The sequence below is a fragment of the Falco biarmicus genome, chromosome 5 (assembly GCF_023638135.1).
Source record: "Falco biarmicus isolate bFalBia1 chromosome 5, bFalBia1.pri, whole genome shotgun sequence".
NCBI lineage: Eukaryota > Metazoa > Chordata > Aves > Falconiformes > Falconidae > Falco > Falco biarmicus.
Genome location: NC_079292.1, coordinates 54523720 through 54542649, shown reverse-complemented (window position 1 = coordinate 54542649; position 18930 = coordinate 54523720). Strand labels below are relative to the sequence as shown.

At 45.0% G+C, this 18930-nt stretch overlaps 2 protein-coding genes across 2 annotated transcripts; both read right to left on the bottom strand.

The window, feature by feature from the left end:
• Nucleotides 1-868: 868 nt before the first annotated feature.
• Nucleotides 869-9676, bottom strand: DDX47 (DEAD-box helicase 47). The gene is made up of 12 exons (XM_056339230.1): nucleotides 9557-9676; nucleotides 8701-8794; nucleotides 7070-7258; nucleotides 6349-6420; nucleotides 5701-5819; nucleotides 5105-5176; nucleotides 4867-4983; nucleotides 4542-4688; nucleotides 4102-4239; nucleotides 2541-2611; nucleotides 1596-1725; nucleotides 869-1504 (listed from the first exon to the last, which is right to left on the bottom strand). The coding sequence occupies exons 1-12, from the start codon at nucleotides 9632-9634 to the stop codon at nucleotides 1382-1384; spliced, it is 1350 nt and encodes a 449-aa protein (XP_056195205.1). The 5' UTR covers nucleotides 9635-9676; the 3' UTR covers nucleotides 869-1381.
• Nucleotides 9677-13822: 4146 nt separating this feature from the next.
• Nucleotides 13823-18731, bottom strand: APOLD1 (apolipoprotein L domain containing 1). Its single transcript, XM_056341888.1, has 2 exons — nucleotides 18636-18731; nucleotides 13823-16480 (listed from the first exon to the last, which is right to left on the bottom strand). Exon 2 carries the CDS (start codon nucleotides 16473-16475, stop codon nucleotides 15735-15737), a length of 741 nt encoding a protein of 246 aa, XP_056197863.1. The 5' UTR covers nucleotides 16476-16480; nucleotides 18636-18731; the 3' UTR covers nucleotides 13823-15734.
• Between the last annotated feature and the right edge of the window lie 199 nt (nucleotides 18732-18930).

The following is an 18930-nucleotide window of genomic DNA, read 5'->3' as shown; positions in this document are numbered from 1 at the left end:
TCATGAAGACAAAGCTGTTCCTATTAAGTTTTAACAATGCTGTGGTTTTTTTGTAATTTTACAAAATATGCTGCCCCAGACAAAAGTACAAAAGCATTCTTACTAGCATATACGTGTATATTAGATGTTGATACTATGAAGTAGCCATCGTGCTCATCTTGACTACTGCAGTAGTTTCAGCTTTCCATTTAGATCTAAAAAAGAATCTTTTTAACATTTTTCACATAGTAGAAAAATCCAGTTTATGAGCAGTTCTAACAGGCACTAAATTTTCATGTTGAGCGGTCACAAAAGAGCATCTCACACTGCCCACCAGCAAAAATGTCTAGTGTGAAATTTTTTGTCAATGGGAACTAGCACTAATCTTCTGGTTTGATATGAAGTAGTACATTTATCCCACTCTTGCAAGAGTCTACCTATACGGCACTGAACTCTGCCCAAGACAGAGAAATAAACAGGAAAACTGTGTCAAAGAGCCTCTACAATACCCGGGTTTCTTCACCACCCAGCTCATGAGCTGCTTTCCTATGTCAATACCACCCTCTTGTGTTGGTTTGCAAGTACTACAAGAATCAGCCACAAAAAAAACCCCAAACAAAAAAAAAACCACACACCAAAAAAACCACCCAAACCCCAGATTTTTCCTTGATCTTGCCAATCATTACAGATATTGGATCTAATTCCAGGCAGTGAATAGCCTAACCCTGTCAAAACAGGTTTTGTCTGTGCTGGGCCACTCTTCAGGTGACACATCTAAAGTACTGATATTACATTTGAATTGCTAAGATTGATCCAAAAAGAAAACCGTCTGGCAGAGTCAATATTCCAAATGAGCAGAACAGGTCGTGACAAGACAAAGAAAACCAGGTAGCTTTAAAATTAAGCAAAATATATTTGGAGTTCTCCACGTGACATGTCCCTTCGCTAAGGCAAGGGCATCACACTGTGCTGCAGAAACTCAGCTGCTTTTTTAATTTTTTCCTCTCTTTCTTCCAACACACCTATCTGACCTCAGATCCATTCTGTGTGTTTGAGTGGTGAGACAGGCTGCAGCAGTGGGAAAGCTGCAATCACACTGCACCTTCTTTGTGAATGAACAGGGCCAGACCACAGCTACTTTCAGGTCCAGTGGTGATAGGCTGGTATCACTGAAAGGAAGACTGGTCCCATGATAGGTATCAGCAAGCACAATGGGCCAAGCTTGGTCTGTAACTGCTAAAGCAGAAGAGAAGTTGTTTTCCAGGTAGACTGCCCAATCTCACAAGCAGTTCAGAAAGACAAAAAAAAAAAAAGAATCTACCGGAGATGACTTGGTAGACCATTTTTGCCAAGCTCATGTAGCCATAAAGAGAAAAAATGAAAGGTCTGTCCAAATACTGAACTAGAAGGTTTTCCTCTTCTTCTTTTTCCCACCTGCCACCTTATTCCTGACACCAATAGCTTCTTCTGTGTCATCATCATTATCATTCCGAGATCGTTTCTTCTCTCCCTGCTCCCGCAGCTCCTGCAATGCAATCAAGAGATTGACCGCATTCTGGCACCCGAGGAAATTCATACTACAACAATGAGTAGAGGGACAAGAAGCCAGCACTCACCATTCGAGCAAATCTCTGGGCCTCAGCCACACGCTCTGTCAGCATCATAACTTCTTCCTCTTGCATGGGGAATGCTGGCAGCTTTTTGCCAATCAGGTGTTCAATGCGCTGAAACAGCTCTACATCATACCTGGAAAAACAAGACACCAGCTTGAATCAGCCCTCCTGAGAGTGTTTCAGCTGTCACCACCCACAGACATCACCCCTTATCTCCAGCCCACAGATGCTTGCGCTGATGGCCTCACAAGTCCTTGACTTTTCAGTTTCCAATGCTCTGCCAGTGAGCAGGTGCACAAGAAGCCAGGAGGGAGCCTGGCAGGGACAGCTGGCCCGAACTAGCCAAGGGATATCCCAACACCACAGAACATCACACTTGGCACGTGAACCAGCGGGAGTTGGCCAGAAGGGGCTGATCACTGCTCAGGGACTGGCTGGGTAGGTATCAGCAAATGGTGAGCAATTGTATTGTGCACCACTTGTTTTTCTCCCCTCCTTGGATTTTATTTCTCTCTCTCTCCCTTTCCTCTTCATTACAATTGTTATTCTTACTGGTTTTGCTTTATTCCAGTTATTAAACTGTTCTTATCTCAAACCACCAGTTTAACCTTTTTCCAGTTCTCTTCCTCGTCTTACTGGGGACGGGGAACAGGGGGAAAGCAAGCAAGCGGCTACACAGTACTTTGCTTCTGGCTGGGGTTAAACCATGACAATTATACAATCAAGTTATAAACAGTAAGTTCTGCTCATTACATGTCTGCTTTAGAATTTATCTAGACCTTTCTCCCGTCTCAGCCTGGTCTTTGAATTCTTTCCCTTTAACTAAATAAATCCAACTGGCACCCCAAAACGAAAAGCAGTATTTTCTTCTCACCCAGGATGAGGTTAGACATTTTCTGCTCTGAACCACATCTGAGAAGAATAAGTCTATCACATTTTAACACTTACTGTGTGACAAAGGTGATGGATTTGCCAGATCTCCCAGCTCGAGCTGTTCTCCCAACACGATGAATATAATCCTGAAAACAATTTTCTTGATAAGCAATAATATATATGCACCAAACACAAACCAGAAGTTATGAGAAATCAGCCCATGTAATTTTTCTTTAGGAAAGTACAAGAAGATTAGGAGAAAAATACAGCCAGGATTAAATACTCAGGGCCGTGTGCAGCATTAGGATTTGAGAAGATACTGGCTTGTGGAGGCATACCTTTCATTTTAACATTTGAATTCTTCTCTTTAGAAAGATGACTACCAGCTCCAATTACTCAAGATTGCAGGACAGAAGTTATGATGCATGACTTTCCCAATGAACTATCACTTCCTTGGAAAGCTAATATTTAAAGTGAGCCAATTCCTGCATTTTCAGTCTTGGGATCTCATGTTCTACATAGTCGGTGTTCCAGACACACTCTCTGGCAAGTAGATTTAAATTTGGCAAGCACAGTGAAAGGCAGGATCAATGAGAATAATTTGGAAGCATCTGATCTATTAAGCACCTTCTGTTTATATGGTTCTACGCTGTTTTCCAGGTTTTATACTACATTATGGAAATTAAAATACTCCCTTCTCCATGCAGGATCTGTGTGGAGAAAGGAAGCATCATGAGAAAGGATGTGTTCTGTGACATAGTTAGACAAGAGGGAAGGGCACAAAAACCGTAACAATGTCATTCAAGCTACTGCCCCCACCATTACTTTTTTTTTTAAACTTCTGTCCTTTTATAATGTCAGAAGGAGTGTCTTCCAAAGAACCACCAAGCTTTGTTTGCAATGTGTAGTGTCTTTGATCATTCTAAGGAGCAATACCAGTTCCTGAAATGTATGTCAACGGTATGCTTTCCGAAAGTAGTCTGGGAAACAAAGTCACCCCCCTAAGACAATACTATACTTTCCATATATATATAATATATATATATATATATAATAACTCACTTTTTTTCAGTTTGCTGTACTATTGTGATATGAAGGTGAAATATATTAAAGACATCTTTCTTGATCAAACTCACACTGAACATAACGGGAGAATTTTTACTTTTGGTTTTGGTGGGTTTGCTGTTGTAGGGTTTTTTTTTTGGTTTTTTTTTTTTTTTTGTTTTTCAAACAGTTTAAAATGTGAAGGCAAACCTGAATCACAGTAACAGAGATTACTACCTGAAACTAGTAATATGTTAAAACTGTTTTCAAAGTCTAGAAGCCCTTTACTGCAATATGGCAAAACACATACTCAGAGCAGAAACACAAAGACACAGAATATCCCTCACTTCCCCTCTTCACTTACAGGAAGTAATTGTTCTACAACTCTAAAAATTTAGTTCTAAAAATCAGTTCTACAATCCAGATGAAGCCACTCAACCAAACTGAGATACCAACTCAGTACATCTTTTAATCTACAGAAGCGTGAACTAGATTTCCTGTTAGCAGAAAAAAGGTGGCTTTTTTCCCTTGTCTAGCTTCACTATGCCCCCTCATCACCAGAAGCTCTCAGCTGGCACACAAATTAGCTTACCTTAGAGTGTGTAGGAATATCAAAGTTTATCACCACATCAACATGTGGAATGTCCAGACCTCTGCTTGCAACATCAGTAGCCAGCAGAATAGAACGCGCCTTTGCCTTGAACTTGTTCAGAGAGCCCAAGCGTTTATTCTGGAAGAGAGCAGGACAAAAAAGGGAATGAGATAATAATGCTTATTCTGGTTAATATGCTGTTGTTGAAATACTGGTAAAGAAGAACTGAGAAAAACTACTCAAAAATCTCATTTCTCCAGTTTTTTTAAACTATTACAGAACCAGTGGCAGCATTCACATTAGTTCAATTTCTAGGGCCGAGTCCAGTACACTAACTGTGAAACACTCCTTCTGCAAGGTAGTTGTGACTCAGTATGGTGCAGCCCATTTCCCAAGCAACAAGTCTCCTGTCTACTCCATTCTGTGAGGTATGCCCATACCTGACTCATCTGCCCATGGAGAGGAATGGCAGTGAACCCCAGGTTGCGGAGCAGTAGAGCAGTCCTCTGAGTATTGTTACAAGTACTACAGAATATCATGAAAGAGTTTCCAGCTAGTTCATTCAAGATATAAACCAGGTAGCTGTCCTGAAAAGAAACAGAGAGAAAGGGTGGGGGGTGTGAAGAGATAAACACATATGCCATATTAAAGAGTAAATATAAGCCAGACAAGGTGACAAGATACTGGGCAGCTGTGGGAACAGCAAGACAAGACATAGCCACACAAGACATAGCCACAAGAGGGAAGAAACAGAAGTGGCATTACCTTGAATTTGGAGGGGATGAAAATGTAGTACTGCTGCAGTTTTTCAACAGTCTGGTATTTGGAAGAAACAGCACATTTAACAGGATTCTTCAGAGCAGCACGCTGGAGTTTTTGAACCTAGGAAGATCAGTGTAAGTTAGTACTAGATAGACAGAGATCTTGTCAGAAACCTGTATCATATAGTTTAGTCAACAGTATAGCCTGATGAAAGTAGTAAAGCAGAGTACTCTGCTCTCACCTTCTTAGTCATAGTAGCAGAAAACAGGAATGTCTTCCTGTCTCGAGGAATTACTTTTAATATCTTGTCCACCTGTAAAAATAGAAATGAAATGGAAATGCTGAATACAACAACAATCAAGACATAAGCCTCCTCCAAACATAATGATCGTCCAAACGAAGAATAATGCGTGTGTGCAACTTAGGCTCAGATTTCTGTAGGAACATATTTCCCCTATTCTAAAGGGAAGGTGTAGGCTGCTAGCTTCTTGACAATTAGACAGTGTGAGCTCCAGAAGTCCAGCAACAGTGCAAATATCAGGCAGTATTACTGTTGGAACATGTGTGCGATCGTGTTATACGGTAACTGTGTCTATGTCACATACTCCAGAAGGACCAGTAGATTTCAGAAACAAAATGCCTCCTACTGTCTTGCTGGTGCTCTGCAGGAACTCTCCCAAGTTCTACTCCCAACATAGACTTGTGCAATTATTAGATCTTAGTTAAAATTTGCCATTAATTTCTACAGATCAGCTCTGTGTTTACTATGTGACTGTATGAAGTAATTTTAAAGGGACTCATCTGGTGTTCCAAATTCTTCTTCAAGCAGATTCCTACCTCTGTCTCAAAATCCATGTTAAGGATCCGGTCAGCTTCATCCATCACTAGGAACTTCAGAGCTCTTAAGTTGAAGCCCTTTGTGTTCTCCAGATGATCAACTAGACGGCCAGGCGTTGCTACCAACAAAATCAGGAGAGCAAGTTTAGAATGAAAGCAAAGTAAAAGATCCAAAGAGGCAAGAGTCATCTCTTACAGAAATGGGATCCTTTGCCCAAGAGAAGTAAAGGTAGACAGCTTTGTGGGAAGGACTCTAAGACATCCTCAGAGTGTTTTGAAATAAAGACAAATGGAGTCAGACTCTGAAGAATGCCTTCCCCCCGCCCCTCCCCTAAAGAAAAAACAAATACAAAACAGACTGTAGATGAGCTGTACTAAGGATGAGACCAGTATCTTGAATACTTAAGGAGAATGAAAAACCAATCCAAAGGCAGCCTAGCAGGAATGCTCTGGAATGAGTCTGTAGCAGCAAGACTACTGGTATATACTTTAGAAACATTTAACAATCCAGTACTCAAATCTCAGGACAAAAACAAATGAAGGATGTACCCTTGCTTCTTCCAATGCACACAGCCTTTCAGCACTCTTTCTCTGGAGAACTTCAGTTTGATAATATTCATACCCCACACCCCCAGCATGTTAACTTACCAATTATAACATGGGGTTTCTTGGCTAAGGCCAGAGATTGAGACATCGTGTCAATTCCACCCACAATAACCGCTGCAGAACAAATAGAATACAGTGAGTCTCGTATAGCCCCAGCCAGCTCCTGGCACCATAGTGTTTCCTCCTACTCCAAACCACCCATAACTCTGTATAAATGAAAGGTTACTTCGCTGCATGAGAATTCACTTTATTTTAGCACACCTGACCTTCCCAGGCCTCTTAAGCTGTACAATGAAGTCCTTACTGGCCTTGGGTATTTTGACAGTTGAAGAGCTACAGGCAGAATCTATTCCTTGCAGTGCAACTCAACTGCAAAAAATCTAGGAATTTTAAAAATACCCACAAAGCTTTCATATTTGTAGAGAGTATCTAAAGAACCAATACAGACTGTCTGAAGGAAAGATTAAACTACATCACACTACAAAGTGGAGCTCTATGCGACTGCACTGGATACAAACATATTATTGAGAAGATTCTCTTCTATTTTCATCTTTAACTGTTCAGACTTAAAATGCAGAAGAGATGCAGACTACTCACGAGGAAAGACCATAAAGTCTTTTTTCCCAAATCTGATACCAGATCTCTGTCTTCCAGCATCACAAGCTTTTGTCACCTTTTGTTCAACCCTCCACACAAATATTTTCTACTTTTTCCTTTGCAATCTAGAGCTGGAAAACTACTCTAATAGCACAAAGCTACTTACTACTTTGGACACCAATGGAGGATCCAAGAGCTTCAAACTGCTCTGAGATTTGGAAGGCCAGCTCCCTTGTTGGTGTGAGGACAAGAGCAAATAATCGCTGAGGTGTTTCCAGCAGTGCTTGAAGAATTGGCAAAGCAAAGGCTCCTGTTTTTCCAGAGCCAGTTTCTGCCAGTCCAATGATATCTCTGCCTATAAGGAGCAGCAAAGGTGGCAAAAACTGTTACATATCTAGACCAGAGGAAGAAGCCTTTAAAGCACTGTGCAATAAAGCACTAGAATTCCCTAAAGATAGAAAAACAGAGACACACAAAGGGTAAAGAACAATGAGCCAACACAAAGAATTTCAGAACACCTTCGTAGAATTTTTAGAATGTGACTTCATCTGTACAATAACCACAGCCTTGAACCTTTCCATTCTCTAGTTAAACTTCTGGCAATATAAGTTTTCATAGAAACCTTAAGTTCAGAAAAAGCTTTGTTTTATTATTTCTCAAATTTGTCTGTCAATTTACAGCCTATTGCTTCTATCTGGGTAAGTATTCTAGACCAATTGTTGTCTGTTTACTGGCTTACAAGGAAATAGATTCCCACATTTGAGACTTAGGTCATACCAACTACAAGACAACAGCAAACTCCCATTTTGCAAGCCACAACCAATTTGTGCTATTAATTAAGAGAGAAATCTAAACTGGTCTGCAGCAGAAAGGATTGAGAAGCACGTCCTTTGCCCAAACTCCTACGGCTGAAAAGAACACAGTGCCAACAGGCCTTAAACTGGAGAAACTTTCTCAGGAATGCAATCTTACTTTCACCCACCCCACCACCAACCGCCTGCCCCCTCTGCCCCCCCCCCCACCTCCAAAAAAAAAAAAAATCTTGTATGGTGAATAAAAGTGTCTTGACAACAGCGAAGTACCAGGACAGAGCAGGACATTGGAAATTTATTCCTATTTTGTCACTACATTGCTCTGTTCCTGCTTCACGGTGTTTTGCTTTTCAAAAAAAAAAAAATCAAAACAACCAAATACTCTACAGGCAGAAATGTTTGCTGAATTCAGTAATTTATTTTCCTGTAATTCCAGGATGTTTATAGAAAGTGAATGTGGTTTGGTTATTACTGACTCCAAGAATCTTAATTTCAAAGAATTGCCTGCTCACAGCAAAGCAGATTATACAAGTTAAGTAATCAGTCAAGCATGTCCAATTTCAGACACACACTGTAGGTCTCTACCAGAAAAGGCAGAGCCCCAAATCTGTCAGAAGTTTCCTGTGTACCCTTGAGTATTTCAGAAAGAAAACTGTCAATGAGGCCTAGCAGCTCTAACAGCTGACAATAATGTTATTTAACACTGAGTGTCATAACTACGCAACAGTTGTGAACACTCCAGAACCCGTGTTTGTACCCATTTGAAACTCTGCAATTGCAGGCAGCTATAGGAGAAATTGGTATTCCAAGCTCCAGCTGGGAAGAACATAAGAATGAACAGAGAATACTTCTACACAGAGATCTTCAATGATCAAGAAGTGAGAACACTCTCATCCCTGCCACTTACTTTCCACTCAGTAAAATTAATTCACATAGAGCTCCTGGGGCATTCCCAGATTCGGGATCAGAGAAGCCCACTGCTCACCTTGAAGAGCCACTGGAATAGCCTCAACCTGGATCTTTGTGGGCATCTTCCATCCCAACTGGTCACACGCTTCACACAGGACATCGGTCACTCCCTGAACATTAATAAAAAAAGGGAAACATATCACCAAGGAAACCTAAATTAGATCAAAGTTAAGTTAAATACATGCTGCAACACAGCCAAACTTGTCTCTAGCTGAGACAAACCCCATCAGGCCCTCAATGCAACTACATGAAAGGGCAAGCAGTGATCCCACCTCCACCAGGAACTTCACAGGTTTGTTCAAAACTGTTAGAGGTGACTGGCATCAGTAAGGAACTAGTAATTTTTTCCCTAGCTTACACAAGGAACTTCCCCACCCCACCCCAGCTGTCTCTTATCCCCTCTGCGGATATCCCATGAGCATGGAAAAAGGAAAGCGCCTGTGCAGGTTAGCACTGCTGAACACACAGGCAGCGGCTGAGAAGCCCGGAGTGTTAAGCCTTTCAAGGCCAGCCTCCCTGGGGCACAGGTCCGGCCTCCCCAGACCTGCGGCGCGGGCACAGCACCAGCACCGCCGCCACACCGCGCCCGCGGATCGACGGCGGCGCACGTGTCTGCCCGGCGCACAGCGGCAGCTCCGCCGGGCCCGGGGCCGCCCGTAACCCACGGAGCGCCGCAACCCGGAGCCGTGCCACCGACGAGGCAAGCACGGCGGGGCGGCGTAGGGCACAGCTGGCACACCAGGCTCTGCGAGGAGCTCGTCCCGTCCCGTCCCGTCCCGCTCCCCCCGGACTGACAGGCGGGGCGGGGACAGGAGAGCTCCTCGGACAGGGGAAGGAGCAGCGGGGCAGAAGCGGCCCCAGCCCGGTCTCACCAGGTCCTTGAAGCTCCGTGGCTCTTCCACCGCCACCTCCGGCGCCTCCACCTGCCCTTCCTCACCTCCTGCCGCCATTTTGATCCGCCCCCTTCCGAGGCAGCGCGGAGGGCGCCGGGAGCCGTGCTCCCCCCTTGGGCGGCGTCATGGGATTTGTAGTTCCGAGGAAAGAGCCAATCGGAGCGGGGGGGGCGGGGCTCGAGGGGCCGCGCGCGGCGGCAGCTACCCGTTGGGGCGGGCGCTGTGGTCGCGGCTGTCGGCGGCGGGAGCCGGGCTGGCGCGCGGGGCGGGGCGGGGCGGGGCCGGGCCGGGCGGGGCCGGGCGGGGCCGGCAGCGCCGGCAGCGCCGCGCTGGGAAAGCGCTACGGCCGTGTTAGCGCTGGGGCCGTGGGGTGCGGGCGGCCTCGTGTTCTTGAGCCCAGAAGGTGCCCTCCGCGCTCGGAGGTCAGCACGGCGCAGCCCTCTGGGAAGCGGCTCTCACGCTCGGGGTACCAAGCGCTGTCGTTTTCTCCTCCTGATGTGAAGGAGCCGCCGTGGGCCGCGTTGCCGTGCCGGTGGAAACATCCTGGCTCTGCGCAAGGCTGTTTAGCAGACACGGGGAGGCCTGTCTTCTAAACGTGTACAAGGCTTGTTTCCTTTAAACTTTATTTGGCTTGTGCTTCTGCAAGGGGATTTGTGTGACGAGTGCTGTGCTTTGCTAAATTGGAGACTGGGGGTGAATTTCCACTGAACTCCAGAGAGCTCTCCGGGGAAGGGGGGGTTACGGAGCTGTATTGGGGTAAGAGCACGCTGAATTGGCTGTGTGAAAACCCACCTGCTTGGCATTAACCACAGCTGGCTGAGGTGCTGGCCTGCAGCTCAGCATTTGCATCAGGCAGTGTGTGTGGTGGTGGTCTTTATTCAGAAACTCTACAGTTGTAAAAGAACGAGACAAAATGAACTGGCCCGGCACGAAAATACAAGAACACATATAAACTTACATATATAATATGTGTAAAGAGCAAATTGACTTCTTCAGAAGTGCTGATATGAAACATTTTGAAGTACTAGTGAAGGTAAAAAAGAAAAATCAAAATCTGTCGTTGTTCCACCTTGTTTTCCTGTTCATGGTGATTTCCAAGGTGCAACTTTGAAGTGTCAGAAATGCATAAAATAAACTGAACTGTAGCAACTCACAGCGTTAAATGAGAGTAGAGGGGATGGGAATAGATGAAAGCACTCCCTCAGCTCTCGATTGCTGTTGTGATGACAGCAGCAGGCAGGGAGCCTGCAAGTACCCAGTGAGAGGTGAAAATGGTGATGAATTTACTGCCCTTCCAGGGAGAGCAGCAGCAAAATATCATATCACCATGATAATTCCTGAGCTCGTTGGTTTCCATCTGGTCTGGATGCAGCCTCTCTGATTTGTAGTCCCAATGCTGGTTGCAGCAGGTCAGCCTTGCGGCAAAGTGAACCTCCTTTGTTTTAGGAAAAAGAATGCTACCACATCAAAAAGCTTGGGCTTTGGAAGGACAGCAGGGCCAACTGCAAAATGGAACTCATGGCTGCAATCATGACCAGACCTCCCTCTGTCTTGCTGGTTGGAAAGCCCAGCTGGGTGTGCTCACAGTGGAAATGCTGACGTACCAGAGCATCTGTCACTGGATTCCAAGTGTGCCATTTCCTCTGCTTCCAGAACAATGAGGAAAGTGAGAGGAAATCCAAACAAACTCGCTGTGTGACAGGGAAAGGAGAGGAAACCTGAAACAATTCACTGAGCAGCAGTGGAAATGAAACTGCTGCATCCCACTGTGCTCAGGAGCAATGACTTTAAAATAATAAATTAAATGTTAAAATACCACAACCAACAAGAAAAAACCTCCAAGAAACACCCAGTGTAGATGCTAGTTATGACCATATGTTTCAAAAATTACGTCAGTCTGAGCTGTGAACTTGTTAGTGCTAAAGGTTAAGCTTGGCCAGAACTTAGACATGAACCCTTGTAAGGGTCACTGGGATGACTCAGGAAATGGAGTCAGGGATGTGACAGGAAGTCAGTGCTTGCAGTTCTTTGTTGAATTCGTTGCCCATATAATACTGTAGGTGCTGTTTTGGTGGGGAGCAGGGTGGAGCAATTCTGTTCTGGTAAAATTCCGGTTTGGGTAATTCCCTTTTGTCAGCAGATGTATTTGAATAAAAGTTCCCACCTGTCCTAAACTGCTCTTGGGAGCACTCGTGATAAAAGAAGTACTGCTTCTAAATGGTGATTCCCTTTTTGTGCTTTTCAGCACAGTACACTGCAGATTATATTGGATTTAGAAATTTTCACTCTAGGGCTTTTAGACTCAGCTTTTGACCAAATATGTTCCTAGCCCTACTGCATGTTACAAGCTGTCTTCCTTAAGGGGGACAGGGTGGGAGCATCCACAGCAGATGAATTTTAGTGCAGGTATAAGGCAAACTATTTCATAAGGGATGCATAATAAGACAGGATGTACAGCGTGTATGGTAAATGGTCCTGTCTACCCACTGAGATGCCTAGAGAGAGGCTGTTGGGATATCCTGATTCCCTGACTATATTCGGGATTCTTTGTCACAGACATCTTTTATTATGCTTTCAAAACATGCTATGGGACTTTATGGTAAAATGATATCTGCGTTTCTGCTTCACTATTGAATCATTTCTCCCTGCAGCAGGGGAATTTATTTTCAATAAAAGGGAAGTAAAAATGGCATCAGGAGGCCAGGCTTTATAACTGCCAGCCCAGGCTAAACATCAAATCACATGTACTCTTCTCCCCCTGCTGCCTAGCTGCCAAAGGAAGGGTTGTTCCACCAGCACATCTACTACTTTGAAGGGTAAATAGCATAACTACTAGCAAAAAAAAGCTGCTTATCAAAGACACTCCCCCCAAATGTTGCTTGTGACTCTAAGGGAGTCATGATATTGGAACTAAGCCAATACTGATGCTGGACTAGGTGCACCCCTGTCCCAGCCCAGGTCACTTGCTTCTAGTGCTTTCTTGGTACCAGCTCTGGTGGTCATCTGACCCAGCAGTGAGCTGTTTCAGTGAGCAAAAGGAGTAAGAAATTAATCTTACCCCCAAATACGGTAGATTTCTGCCAGCACAGCTCCCAGAGCTGGCTCTCCAGGATATTGCATGAGATCCAGTGCTGACTTCATGGGAAGAGACAGGACAGTATGTCTGGAGCTGAGTGAGGAGGATTTGACCACCTCCTGCCCTGTCTGCTAGCTGCTAGATCAAGTGTATCTGAGGTGTGAGGGCACAGACTTAGACTCACAGGACAACCTAGCTTAGAAGGTGTCCAAGAGCACTGAATGGGTTTTGGAGCAAACTAAGTCACATTGCTCCTGTGACTTGTGTAGAACTACAGATCTTCCAGCCTGTGGGCCCCGCTGTCTGCCTGAGCCTGCCTTTGCATTCCTAGCAAAACCTGGAGAGGGAAGTGTGGTAGCTTGGTCTCAATTACATGTGCACAGCAGCACTCTGCAACAACCCAAATCCTGACTTTGAAGGGTTAGCCTACAGGAAAACAGAACAGAAGCAGGATTTTTTGCCTGTGTGGCTGAGACTGGAAGCAAAAGTATCTGATTCATCACCAGCTGCTAAAACAGTGGCTGTGATTGCAGTGCTGGACTGTGCTGAGCAGAGCAAACCAACCCTTGTGAGCTATCAAATTTAGATCTTTCTGCTAGTCAGATTAGTTCATTCAGAGCTGTTGTTGTTCCTGTGTTGTCCCCTCTGTGTGGACATGTGGATGAAGCTGCATTGCCAGAAAACTGGGGAGGAGGTAGGAGAAGTATGTTATATAATTTTCCCTGTGATGACAAAACTGGGCATCTCAGAGGTATGGTTAAGTGGTAACTGATCTGATGGAGTTCGCTGGTGATACGCTGGAGCACTAGGGAAAATTTTGCATCATGTCTGCCTTTGCACAGCGTGCAGTTCACACTCTAAAACCATACTTACATGCTCATACATATGTGCCTCTGCATCTGTGTCAGAGACCAATATCCACAGCATACATGGGCTAGTGTGCACACCAGGATATATACTCACAGAGACAAACACATAAACTCATACACAAATGCCAGCTCTGTTGCATGGAGCTGATGACCTCACTTTTCATACTTGCCTTCTGAACATGTCCAGCTGCTCATATTGATCCCCTAGCTCCAGTGCCTGGAGCATGAAATCAAGCAGGGTGAGCCAGGGGTCAGAAATGTGATCACATGCAGGCGTGCAGAAACACATCGACACAAAAGTGCTTCATATTAATTTAATCGAACCAGTAGTGTATTTGTTCATTTCTGGCAAACAGGCATGGGCATTACAAGCATCTGACTCACACTCTGAAGGATCAAAACTTTTGTTCTTATGTGTAAAAACAAATGTTGATGTGACAAGAGGAAGAGACAAAAAGGACAAGGGTTCAAGCTTTGTGAGATGAAGTGTTGCTCTTCCTAAGAGTTTGATCGATGTTTTAGAATTACAGAGTGGGTTTCCTGATAATTTTAATTCATGTGTCTGCAGGGAAGTTTCTCTTACCCATTGAGGCATACTTGTGGAGGTGAAATTATCCCTGCATTAACTCCTTCAGTTGTCTCAAGCTAGTTTCTGGGGTTTCTGCCTTATACCTCTTCCAGGTACTGACGTGATCCCTGTCATCACAGTACTTGAGCACTTTTCAATATTTGTCCCAGAAACATCCTTGTGAGGCAGGGAAGTGCTACTATCCCCATTTTTAGACAGAGAACCGAGGCACTGAAAGGTCAAAAATCATAAAGGATGTATTTAGCAGATCAGTCACTTGAAACAGGGTCCCAGTCCTTCCTCCTGTTTCGTAAGTGCTCTGCCTCTGAATCATCCTATTCCTCTGCACCCCTCTTGAGTGTTAGTACCAGTACATATTTTGCTAACACAAAGCCTTCCCTGGGAAGCATTAGTAGGAATATGTGTAGCTCTCCATGAGTGCTGCCTCCTCCCTCACAGACGAACCACTGTGGGTCTCACAGGCTGCTCAACTGCATGGAGAGTGGTACTCCCACCTCTCAGATGTGCTCCTATAACAGCTGGGCTCCAGCTCAGACCAGTAACACCAACCTATGCTTCTGTCCTTGCTGCAATAGATAACTGCTTTCTTCCACCAGTGCCCTGAGGCAGGCTCTCATCCCAGGGTCACTGACCTGTCCTTCTCCCTGTTTTTGTTCTGCAGATCTGTTGTCACTCATTGACCATGTTTCACCTATTTTATAACTACCAGCATTCAGGCCATGCTTTCCTTTTTGTACATGGACTTGCCCTCCCTCACAGCCAAAGAACAGGTGACTTGCTCTCACATGCCACAGACTTGCTTTGCCTCTAAGAACAGCTTCTTTCCTTTGGAGCAGAGGCCTCCTTTTTAAAAGAAAAAAACCCCAAACATATTTAAATACAATATCAAAACCTTAAAAATAATCCTGTAAATATGTAAATAAATAGAACACAAACACATCTCTCATATAAATCACAACATCACAGTTCTCAGCCTAGAGAGGTTTCTTCAAAAGGGATTACGATTTCTGGCCCTGCTGTTTCACCCTGGGATGATGAGCCATCCACACAGCCTGTCATATATGGACCTGCTTCCTTCAACAGCCTTTCCAGATGTACCTTGGTAATGGGACTGTACTTCACTGGAAGCTGGCAGCTGCTGGCTTTTTGAGGGTAGCCCAGCCCTTTTACCACTTACAAATTCATATGTTATTTACGAATCAAGTTCAATCAGCACTAGGACTGCAGGGATTTCATCAGCCTCCTGACCCACTTATTTTTTTGCTGCCTTGAGGAAGCAGAGCCAAGGAGATGGCTGGAGAAACATGGGTCTGAGGAATGGCCACCTACTCCTGCCATTAGGCTTTGGGATCTGCTTCTGTCTACACAATAGTCTGTGTGTCCATCATATTCTCCAACTTTAATCAGGTGGCTGCTGTCGGTGGAGTGTGCGTGTGTGTAAGCTTTAGCTTCCGATCAGGAAGGAGTTTGTGTTCAGATATAGGTAAGGCACATGAGAGATGTGATCATCTGTTTGGATTAGCACCACCAATATTATGACAGCAACAGGTAGCAGTGCTAATGGTGACAATTAATAATGTAATGTCTCCAAGACCAGTTCGTAACTATGGGACAAACACTGTTTCAGCTGGATGGCCTTGGGATCTCAGCAGTTGTTTTAGCACCCAAGTTGAGTCTCCTCGTGCATGGGGAAAGCTTTGTCCTGGACTCAAGAAGTTCACAGACTTCATCCATTGCCCTGGTGCAGGTCTCAAGGTTGGCAGCCAGCTTCTGGATTTTGGCTTTCAGCACAGCCTGGCTCACTTTTGTGACCTCCTTTGTGTATTCTGGCACGAGGAAGCTGTGGGAGCCGCAGAAGACCATGAAGCAGACGGAGTTATATAGCAAGATGGAGGCCCTCTTCTCCGACTGGCACAGTGTGGGGTCCCCTGGGCCCTGCCCCCGGCGGAGGAACTCCAGGCAGCCAAGGATTTCCCTCATCTGTTTCCGACAAGTCATTGCGATTTCCTGCACCTTCTTCACCTCCCGGGAATTGCAGAGCACTAAGGAGAGATCGGAGGTGATGCTGACAGCCCCCCCAGCAGTGGCCAGGCCCAGACCCACAGCGGATGCCAGGAGAGAGGCTCCCAGTGTTGCCGGGCTCAGGGACAGCCCCACAATGGCTGTGACTGCTCCCGCGGCTGTCAGGGTGCTCCCGCTGATGTTGGCAATCAGGGACCTTTTGCGGAGCTTGCTGAGTTTACGAGCCGCCTTGTGAAGGTGAGCAATCTGGCCACGTAGCCTCCGTCTCTGATCCAGCAGTGCTGTGTGGAAGTGGTGTGTGGGGTCTAGCATCTGGGGGAAGGCAGCACCATTTCTCTCCATGGTCTCTGTCCAGGAACAGAAAAAGCTGGGTTGGGATTTATGTTAAACCCCCCCATGAGACATGCTCAGCCCGGACCACCATTTCAAGGATGGCATCCAGCCAATTTTTTTTCTTCACTCAGCTACATAAAGGGTTTGCTGTCTGCACACACATACACACTCACGTACACACACACGTGCACGTACGCACTTGTACATTAAATTACCATATTCCACTGTAACTTTCAGACAGAGGAACTCTTGAATGTTTTTCTTGTTCCCCAAGAGGACTAAAATATCTTAAGGGCTGGGGTCAGAGGTGCTGTTGTTACTACCTCTGTGAAGACACAAAGTGTCTCTTCCAACCCTGAGGACAGAAATTACCTAGAGATTGAGTGACTCAGTTCCCAGAGTAGTAATGCTGCCAGAACTACTCTGTGGTCCCCATGATAAGATTCAGAGGATCTGCAGTATTCAAGGGCATCTTTCACAAGAAAGGCCATGCACTGAGAGGGTGAAAGCCACCCATCCCAGGCTGCTATTTAGGGGTCATTTCCCATTAAAGAAGGACAGAGGGAAACTGCTGAGGGGAGTCAACGTCTGTTTTTTCCATCTAGGAGGTGAGAGGCTTATTGATGCCTCAGATGGGTATTGTGAACATCCTTCCTTTCTTTAAGCCTAAGCAACTCAAGGTCCTGCAGCATTTTTTTCCTATTTTAACCTGGTCTGCACAATGGTGCGAACCCTTGTTCTGTGGTGCTTAGTCCAGCCTGAGGTGGTGGATCTCCAGTGACAGTGGCAGGGAGGCCTATGGACCTTGTTTAAGAGGTTCATAAAGGGCACACCAGAAAAATGACCCCACTTTCAGTGCACGCTCCCTTGGGGATGGGGCAGTAGGGGAAATACAGGCACCTGTGAATAGAAACTGCCTGAAAACCGCTGGCTATGGCAACCTTCACTGGCAAGATAGCAGGAGAGTGTCTTCCCTTCTAGAAGGTGAATCTTCCGGGTTTTGGTGCTAGGCAATTTCTGTTTGCTCTCTCTGTTCTATGTCATGTCACAAGGGTAGAAAAAATATTCTACTAAGTATTTGCATAAGGCTGCAAAGTGCTTTACAAAGGAAGCCAGCATCCTTAACACTGCTTACATATACAGCAACTGGACGAGGGAGGCAACAGAAGTGATGTAGCATTGCCTGTTGTCTGGTGGGAGCAGAGCTTTTGTGCTCCACCGCACTGCACTGTGCACAGAGCTGTGCTGCCTCTGCACCTAGCAAAGTCTAGCCATAGAGCTAAGAAGCTTTTTGCAGTCCATAATGCCCTCCTAGCCAAAAGAAGTCTCTGCAGCAGAAAAAACCCTGTCCCAGAGCAAATTAAACAAAACTATTCATTGCTGCAGCCACCTTTGCAGTTCTAAGTCTTCGGTGGTGGTGGTGCCTGATCCCTCACACGGACACATTGCATAGTTAGGATCCTTGGGGATTTCATTCTGCAGAATCCTTGTGTTTGAGAAGGAGGAAGCCTCCTACCATAAAGAGTCTTTCCATCCCAAAGTGTGTAAGTAAATAATTCTCACGGCAATTTTCTTCCCTTCTGCTTGTCCTAATCCATCTCACACAGAATCCTTTAGGACCTACCCCTATGCCATTCAGAACAATGACCCCAGTCTCTTTTGGTATCATCAGGCCATTTGAGCCACTTAGTACATTGTGCTTTTCTTAGCTGGAGGCAGTGTCCTCTCATTTTTTATGCTATAGTCAGAGATTAAGCTGAAAGCACAAGGGCTAACACTAAGCTAAACGGATACTGGCATTGAAATTAGTAATGAGTATAACATCAATAACTTAACAAGAGATCAATATGATGATCATTAAATACATTGATTCCTGTAGCCTCTTAACAATTTGTTCTGCAGATTTTCTTGCTGAGAACAGTCTTAGGTAATAACAGTGATCATCTCACTTGGTTAAAAGAACAGTCATTCAATATATAGCATAAGCTGTACAGTGATGCATATCTTTTGAATATACTGATTTATGCCAGCGTAAAGGAAAACAGAACCAACTCCTGCTCTTAAAGAAAAACCTCCCCAACAATAAAGGCATACATTGCTCCAAACCTGCAAATGCTTTCCTAATATAGTACTCAGAAACACTTGAAAAAAACACTGGTTCAAACTTACCTTTAGTTTCCAGCTGACCTCCCCAAAGACAAATTTGATCTGTTTCTGGAGGAGACCAATTTATAGCTCCTGTGGACCAATTGCTGTGATGGGAATGCTTTGCCTCATACTGGGAGTTTGCCATTTCCTGCTCTCCCTTGTGCAGAAGGATGTGACATACTGGAAAGTGACCTGCGGGACAGCGAGCACACATCATGTTCAGGAAACGATCCCTGCAAATGAACATTGTGTGTTTGCTTTTCCTGAAGTGTAGGGGGAAAAAAATTTTAAAATCTCAGCCTATTTCTGGTGCTGA

What these genes read in the sequence shown, in the direction of transcription:
- DDX47 (XM_056339230.1), bottom strand. Translation starts at nt 9,634, where the DNA reads ATGGCGGCAGGAGGTGAGGAAGGGCAGGTGGAGGCGCCGGAGGTGGCG. An exon ending in TCCATGGGCAGATGAGTCAG is followed by an intron (nt 4,240 to 4,541) that starts GTATGGGCATAC and finishes GCTCTCTTCCAG; the next exon opens with AATAAACGCTTGGGCTCTCT. An exon ending in TCCATCACCTTTGTCACACA is followed by an intron (nt 1,726 to 2,540) that starts GTAAGTGTTAAA and finishes TTGTTTTTCCAG; the next exon opens with GTATGATGTAGAGCTGTTTC.
- APOLD1 (XM_056341888.1), bottom strand. Translation starts at nt 16,475, where the DNA reads ATGGAGAGAAATGGTGCTGCCTTCCCCCAGATGCTAGACCCCACACAC.